This window comes from Pieris rapae, chromosome 5 (genome assembly GCF_905147795.1).
Source record: "Pieris rapae chromosome 5, ilPieRapa1.1, whole genome shotgun sequence".
Taxonomy (NCBI): domain Eukaryota; kingdom Metazoa; phylum Arthropoda; class Insecta; order Lepidoptera; family Pieridae; genus Pieris; species Pieris rapae.
This window is the reverse complement of record NC_059513.1, coordinates 3,079,827-3,089,000: the sequence shown is the minus strand read 5'-3', so window position 1 is coordinate 3,089,000 and position 9,174 is coordinate 3,079,827. Positions and strand designations below refer to the sequence as shown.

The 9,174-nt window shown below is 32.8% G+C and overlaps 1 protein-coding gene across 1 annotated transcript; it reads left to right on the top strand.

Annotated features, from left to right (window-relative positions):
- Positions 1 to 212: 212 nt before the first annotated feature.
- On the top strand, positions 213 to 7,034 carry LOC111002713 (ceramide glucosyltransferase). Its single transcript, XM_022272909.2, has one exon. It carries the CDS (start codon positions 497 to 499, stop codon positions 1,688 to 1,690), a length of 1,194 nt encoding a protein of 397 aa, XP_022128601.1. The 5' UTR covers positions 213 to 496; the 3' UTR covers positions 1,691 to 7,034.
- Positions 7,035 to 9,174: the final 2,140 nt, after the last annotated feature.

Genomic DNA, 9,174 nt, shown 5'->3' with positions numbered 1-9,174 from the left:
TAAAAAAAAAAGGCTGCTTGCCTAACCTCCTCCTATCTGCGGACATAAAAATCACATCGATCCTATATTTCCTTTGTGCGTGAAAGAATAATAAATAAATAAACACATTTACATTTATAATATTAGTTAGTGTGGATGTTAGTGGTTTTCTAGTGGGTTGCGACGGCAAAATTGGTGGGTTCGTTAAAATTAAGTTGGCAACACTGGATATCGGCCATCGGGCGGGGAATGTCGTTTTTAGTCGTTTTGAGAATTGCGGTAGAATAAACGTTAGTTATTGTTCATCGTATTTTCCGGCCGTATTTAATAAAAATGTTCGCGCAATAAAAATGCCAAGTGAATACTGCTTTCTCTATTACTGTAATATTGAAATGGATTTTTTTAGATGCTGATAGACAGTGTATTAAGTGCTATGATACAATCCTAGCGCAGCTCCAACCCTCGAAACTAGTCGATATTATGTGGCCGGGACGCGAAAAAGACATACTTTTAAATTATGATTCCGATGGTGTATACAGTGTATGGTTTTGCGATTTTCTTTATGGTCGCGTGGGTGTGTTTGTGGCTAATTCATATAATGGCCTTTTCCTATTCAAAGTGGAAACTACATCGGACTGTAGACCGGTCTCCGCCGGAGCAACCACATCCCGGTGTTTCGATTTTAAAACCACTTACCGGAGTAGATCCAAACCTGTTCTCTAACTTAGAGACGTTTTTCACATTGGACTACCCAATGTATGAAATTCTATTTTGTGTCGAAAACGAGCAGGATCCTGCTTTGATGCTAGTGAACAGTCTTATTCATAAATACCCCCGAGTGGATGCAAGGTATTTCATTGGCGGAACGCGAGTCGGCGTTAACCCTAAGATTAACAATATGCATCCAGCGTATATGGCGGCTAAGCATCCCCTTATATTAGTGAGTGATTCTGGAATTCGAATGAGAGATGATAGTCTATTGGACATGGTGCAACACATGAAGGAGGACGTGGCGATAGTTCATCAGATGCCATTCACGTGGGATGCAGACGGCTTCGCTGCCGTCTACGAGAAAGTATATTTTGGTACGGCGCAGGCGCGGATGTACTTGGGAGCAGATTTCCTTGGCATCAACTGTCACGTCGGAATGTCGTCTCTTGTACGGCGCTGTGCGCTGGAGGAGGCTGGGGGTCTGGCCGCATTTGGAGAGTATCTGGCTGAGGATTTCTTCATGGCGAAAGCGGTATTATCCCGGGGGTGGCGGTTGCGTGTAGCATCGTTACCTGCTCTTCAAAACTCGGGCTCCAAGTCGATAGGCGGAATGCAGGCGCGCCTTAAGCGGTGGGCGCGTCTCCGGATAGCCATGGTGCCAACTACGGCACTACTGGAACCTCTGAGCGAGTGTTTACCGCTGGGCGCAGGTGCCGCATGGGCCGCTGGACAGCTCTTTGGTGCGGAACCCTTACCTTTCTTTCTCGTACATATGCTTGTGTGGTTTCTGTCAGACTGGCTCATGCTCCGCTCAGTTCAAAATGGGTCACCTCCATTTACAAAAGTAGAATTCCTCTTGGCCTGGGTGTGGAGTGAGTGTTGTGCACCATTTGTGTTGGCAACAGCAGTGCTTAACCCAGAGATTTCTTGGCGTGCTCGCAACTACCGGCTGGACTGGGGTGGCCGAGCACATGAGCTCAAACCCAAACTCAAGTTCTGAGCATGATCACTTCAATGAAAGCTTTAATTTGGTTTTAAAAGAAGCAACCTTCAGTGCTACTGTTGATGTGAGTTTATAATGAGTATATTAGGATTAAGTTTGTATTTTAATTGCTATTTATAGTTTGAAATGTATGATGAATACTTGTTATTCTTGTTTTAAAGAGTTTTGTATGTTTATAGATTAAACAAAATATTTCAGCTGCTGTTTCCTACTTTGTGGTTCATTGTTGTGATCTGCGATAAACTCAAGAGCCAGCTTATTTAAATTGATGGATAGGTCATTGTCTATACAAATGCATATTGGCACACTACTCATTGTGATATCAAAAAAATGTATGTATTGATGACACATTCCGATAGTATTGCATTGCTAAGGTCAGACAAAACAAGATCAACAATTTGCAGCTACAACATTCAACACAACACTTATTAGTTTATTGTATATTATATTATTACAGAAAAAACTATGTTGTGATATTGTGAATTCTTGTTAAAAGAGGTCTACTATATTATTTAAATTTTGATAACTATTTAAATTCAAGGTTTGGGCTCTATTTTAGTTTTTTACACTTGCCTTTAACATTGCATTCTAAATTAATTAAAAATATACAGGGTTGTACTAAACATTTTTAAATTACATTTTGCTTATTTATTTCATGTACCTTTGGACTGAATGTTCAAACTTCCACCAATTTGGCCTGAAGGGGACCAAAAACAGAAAATAATTATTTTTCAAATGTAGAATAAAAGACAGATTCCATACAATTTTGGACAAATTAATTTAATTGAGAAATAAAGACTGGTTAGCCGGCATCCAGAGGTACTTCAGCCTTTTGTTGAGGGTTTATCATTAGAGTGCCATGAATATTTGTATTACATAAATTCTAGTAATTCTGCCTTTGAATACTAATTGAATGACCTAAATTGCAACATGCCTAGGGCTGCCAAGTGCTTCAATTATAAATACATATTCACCCCTTAATACTAAAGAATTTCACATTGAATGGGTTAGCTTGAAAGTGACATATTTTCATTCCTTTCATTTGACAACCTTGTCTCATATACATCACTTCAATATTTGTGCTACAATTTATATAACTCATTTGATTTAAAAAATCTGACCCATAAAGCAAAATTTTCCCAGTGATAAAGTTCCCATTAACTTTATGTGCCTCCTACATTGTTTCACTGTATGGTGGGTACCCTGAAATGAAAGAGTGTAACTGTTTTTGTTATAACTTTTGTAAAGTATTATTTACGTCAATGTACTTAGAAGTTTTGAGTTAATGGCTCATTAAATTGTGATTTATAGCATAAAAATTCGCATTCCACATGCGTCGTTATAGATAATGCTTGCACACCACTCTGGTGTGACGTGTTTATGCTCCTAAATAAAAGCTTGTACAGTTTTTATATATTTAAAACATCACAAATGATATTGGAGATTTAAATTATTCCCGTCTATTTGATAATATTGAACACCAAGTTGAAAACACAAACCCTATGTAGTCAAAGCATAATAATTATTGATTTAAATGTCAATTGTATACAATAAAGCCATAAGTATTTCAATTATAAAGCCTGTCACATTTAATAAAAAAAAAACTACAAGAAACTGTTTACATTACAATAGATTTAAAAGCAATGTCATACCTGCCTGGTTAGAAAATTTTATAAACTGATAATACCTTAATGTTATGCAATTACCCTCTGTCTATTCTCTATTATCCAGTATATTATATCTAGTATTTTTATCATTGATAAATAATGGTTATCACTATTAATTGTTGAAAAGTTGCCTTTCTGTTATTGTTATTTATGCCAACATGATTTATAGAACAACTTCCTACTCATTTATATGTTTTTGAAATGTACTTAACAAGATATGTAATATATAGTTAGTCTTGTTATAGTTGTTTCAAAAGAATATAAGATATATTTTCGTGGTTTGATACTTGAACCATGCAGACATCGGCAACTTTTTATCCTAATTAAATAAGGCGATGTGACGACATCTTATATCACGTGATTGTTACTAAATTATTTAATGATCAACTGATTTTTAATGAAAGATAACATACTATTATTTAAAGTTTGAAGGCGTCGGCACGACAGGCTGATCCTATTAAAAAACAAAATTACGAAACAGACACAGAGGCGCAGATCTGAAAAGATTGCGTTGATTAGTAATATATTTTGTTTTAGTAAAAACCTTACGTGTTACACGATTATGAATACCACAGAGGCTAATTTGCTAATGATTGATAAATCTTACGTATTTCAAAGATTTGTTATACGTTTAAAATAAACCAGACGATATCATTATTGTTTTATGGATTATTGTGACAGGCGAGAATCATTGTTTGTATGGATTAATGTGCTCAAAACTTTTTATTGTCAATGTGTAATTAAAAGTACCTGGAGGTTTTGTTGAAAAAGAAACCTTGTCAGTTTGACCTACGGCACCATTTCAATGGCAGCGTCAATTGATGCGTCTCGCATAATATGAAAGTGAACTAAAAATATATTTGCAATAAAACCGTTTTAAAAGCGAACGTCTCGAATTCTAAACCAATAATAGCGTTTATCCCTGGTTACGGATAATTGGTAATAAAAATGGTTACCATGGTAACATACGATTCTATCTATAGCCCACGATTTATAAGAGTAACGTGAAGTTCTTCCATGTTAAAGTTTTCATTTAAAACTAAATAGTACTTGATGCAAATAATACTTTCATCGTAACAAGGAAACTAATACTGCCCTTAAGAAGCAAACCACAAAGCACATACATATATAACAGTTTATTACATGTTTAAGGGCTGTATCAAACAAGTTTTATCGGTAAATTACCCGCCTGACCTTGTAGGCTAGACTAGTTACGAACGTTGAACTCGGCGTTTTAATATAAATAAATCAGCAAAAATCGAAGTCTGCTAATAAAATTATATTGAAATTTATTTGTTATAAACAAACACAGGAAAATATTTTTTCTCCTCCAAAAGCATAAAATTTTTATTCCATGATAATGATTTATATGGGGTTACCATATAAAAATTTAATTATTAGGGGGGTTAAAGGGGGTTTAATTATTTGACTCAAAGTTTACCATAGTTCAAACGTTCATTCGTCTAACTTTTTTTAGCATTCAAACCCATAAACAAAAAATGGGTACAATTGTTATTTACGCATGGTTTAATTAAATTTTCATTCATACAATCATATTTCACGTGTTATTTACAGTTTGAGAAAAACTAACACAATTTATACTTGTTACCATATTTTCTGTGACATCCTTATAATATCGTTAAGAAGATTTAGAAATACCAGGTAATTCATAAATCGATAACAATATCAATATGATAGTAGTCCTGATATGAAAGTGCGTAAGTACTAAATTTATGTGATATATTGATATATACAATACGTCAATATCGTTGCATGATAGCTCTATCATCTATTTTTGAATTAGATTTTTTTTATATTAAGTATTAACATTTAAGTAATACATCGCGATAACAACTAAATCTTTTAAATCCGTAGTAGTAGTATGATTCGGTTATTGAATAAGTAAAAGAAAGTTAATGCTAAAATATTTAAAGATAATTCGTCTTTGATGTTAGCGTTACCGTGAAAATTTGTATTGGGTTTAAACCATCTATTTACGATAAGCGTTATCATTTACGAGAAATTGATTTCATATAATTCGTGTGAATCAAATTCCGATAACAGCACGTTTTTGTAAACACCTCAACGACTGTTATCCTCTATTGATAAGTCTTTGAAAAACCGTTCCGCAAAAGTCACTCGCCCTTAAAAACTATCGACTAAAGTAAGGTTGGGATACCACTAACAAAAAAGACGTTTATTTATTTTATAAACGCGTTTGTTTGTGGATCTAAAATCGATGTAGCAAATACCAGAATGAAAGTGTAATTTTAAGTTTTGAGCACATACATTTTATACACAAGAAAGCATTATATTAGCAATAATTTTTAATTAATGTACAAGTTATATACTAATTTTTAGTAATCTTAGTATGACACCAATGTAAGTTCATATTTTTGAAGATAACGATTTTTTGTATCTTTAGTTATCCTTAAAAATAATGAATTAATTAGCAATTTTATTTTGTAATTACTGACATTTAGGAATAACAATATTCACGACCTGTATATAATAGGTAAGTACCATTTTGGAATCGGGACTAGGCCTATCCATACTATGTAGCATAATATTTATTTCTGTGATTATTTTGAGCATAAGTTGCGAATGTACAAGTACACAATGCTGCCATGGATGTTATTTCGATGCGCAAATTTTTATTTTAGTTTTACGAATATTATTTTTATTTTGAAAGTACAACATTGGTTGTGATTTTAAGCCGCTCGGTTGCTACAAATGTTATAATTTTCGACTGTATGATCTTGATGATACAATGCCGTTTTTTGTTATATTCGCTGATTGTAAGGAATCAAACTGCTCATACGAGGTGTGATCTAAGCTTATACAGCCAATAGTAAATTCTTTATAGTTTTCTTTATTTCCCAAGTCTTCAGTCTGAAATCAACTCGTAAAGTAAATCCAGACGCTTCACGCTTCACTGCTCTAGACGCTTACGTAAAATTTACAAATATTTGATTCATAGTGAATGTTAAATTTCTTCATTTCAATATCTCATTCAATTAAAAATTGGAATTACAATTCCTACTTCTTAGTATAAAATCAACAAATTTTTGTATCGTCTCCCTAAGTGCTAAGAAATATAGATCAATCAATGCAATATAATATATGACGTTAAGTTTGTGATGAAAATATTATTTTCTAGTTAATTAATATAAAACATTACATAAGTTAGCCAATCATAAATAAGTTTAGATAATTTGCCTCAGAGATTAAGATTAGATTGCACTTCGTTGTTGAAGACTGCTTAATAGATACTGATTTTCTATTTAATGTTTTATTGGATTATTTGGTTGCCATTTCAAGCGTATTTCTTCCAGAAATCAAAAGTTGTATGATTATTCGAGTACTAAAATTAAAAATGATTATGTTACTTAATTAATCGAATGATTGATACAAATAATAATTCGAATAACGTGCAATTTATTAAATTACTTATAGTTTAATAAAATAGAAGTGTAATGCTGAAAGCAATATGAAGACAATGGAAAAAGTACGCATTTGTGTATTGTAAATTTGGCAATATTTTTCTTACCAGTGCCGGACTTAATTTTTAATGTAACAAAAAAGTGATTCTACCTTACAGATGTAACTCATTGAGGCATTGTAAAAGGATAATACCGAAGGAAAAATTTGAAACGAATAAACCACTTAAAATATGTATGTTTTTTATTACAAAACCTGTTTAATAAGGAAACTACAGTCGAGTTGCCACGCGAATACTGCGAATGAACATTGCATTAAGACAATATTATTGTACTGTTATGAGGAGCTATAATCCACTTAGCATTAAAGGTACTTGTAGTGTCAATATTTTGTATTGAAAAAATATCTCATAAAAACTCCAATTACTTTAATCTAATATAATAAGGTATTGAAAATTTAATAATATTTACCAAATGTACTAACATTTAATTACGACTTAATGTGCACAAAAAATATCCGGTTGTTTGCTCCTTTTTTCTTATTATCATTATATTAAAGTAGCAAAAAACACCAAAAAAAGAAATTAAAACTGATTAGGTATGACGCACAATAAGCCTTCAACTTCAATAATTGGCAAGGTGACACGAGTTATACAGCTAACATATTTTAAAATGTATCCTACTTTAAAAGTATTATCTGTGACTGACTGAGTCATACTTTTATCAATTTGAATCATGTTATGCATTCTTCTACTAGAATTTAGACGTGATTCATTCCCTATCATGAACAGTCATATGTAGTCTATTTAAGATCGATATAACATCTAGTTATTAAATATGTACCTCCATGGAATTCCTACTCCGCAGGATGAGGAGGAGTGACAATAGTTCGTAAAAAGTCGCAAGAGCGGGTTGTTTCATCGCCATAAAATATAAATGCATTTACAAGGACTCAGGAACAATTGCAGAATCCTTTTATTAAAAACGTAAGGATAAATTGAATCCCATTAGAGCCACACATCATGAACGGTAGATTATTGCAAGTTTACATTTGCAACTTATCTGTTTGGTCGATCTAAATGTAATTGCTGTTGAAATCGTCGATTTAAAAGCTTTTAACCAATATGAAAAACTTATCAATGATAGAGCGATCGATGATTATTTTTCACAACCTATACATATATAAAATATATAGACTGAAATGTAGTAAATAGTTATTGTTGCTTTTATAACATTCCATCGGTAAATCATTTGCATATATATGTAAATATCAAAGTGAATTGCTGTTCCTTTATCTCGCTAAAACTCGAGAATCTTTGAACCGATTTGGCTCATTATGATCTTGAAATATTTGTGCAAGGTCAGGGAAGGTTTAAACGATGGGAAAGATAAATATTAGGTAAAGAAAAATACTAAAAACGATAGTTAAATTTTCCAGTAAAACCTATTCCTAACTCCGAAATATTTATCGGAGTTATTATATTTAAGTCACTTGGTCGTTATAAATTCATAGATGCCCTCAAACCTTACAAACGTTGTGTAAAAGAAAAAACTTGGCGATTAAAAAGAGTGGCGGAGAGTTTATTGCCAACTGTAACCTGCAGTAAGTGTAAAATTAAGTATTAATTAAGCATTTAATGTATATTTCTTTTTTCGTTTAAGTGTATATTAATTTCCCTACATGAATAAATTATTTTGAATTTGAAGTAACTTAATAAATAGCTCAAGATGTTAGAGGAAATCGCAATGCCTTGTTAATGTAGTAGATTATAACGAACATCCTTCTGGACCGACATTGACCGTTTATGACGTTAAGTTGTTTGCATGTCCAGACAGCAAATAAAAGTGACACGCAAGTTAGGTGTTCACTAAATGTAGGGCAATTGGAGACTTCGTCTAATATTCAGTAACTATTATGTCAATAAAGTATTCTACTAGTATTTTCCTGCGACTGTTAGCACAAACTTAAAGTAAATTGTAGAACAAAACAAACAAAAATATCTTCATTCATATGAGAAAACAAGTACATTTATGAACACCAAAAAATTCAGTTAAGTAATTGTGAAATTACATTTACTGCCAGTTATCAAATCAAGGCCGTAGAACGGAAGAGAAGAACGGGAAACAAACTCTCCGCCACTCTTTTTAATCGCCAAATTTATTACAGAACGTTTGTAAAGAGCTGCAACCATTACACCATGTTCCATATGACATCTTCAGTAATCAAGAACAATAAAAGAAATTAACAACAAAGATTTGTCTTCTATCAGGTGGAGGCATGGTGAAATAGCACGCACATACATACTCGTGGAAACAACACGCCAATACGTAGTAGAAACCTCTAACATCACCGCATACACGAATTCAAGTACGA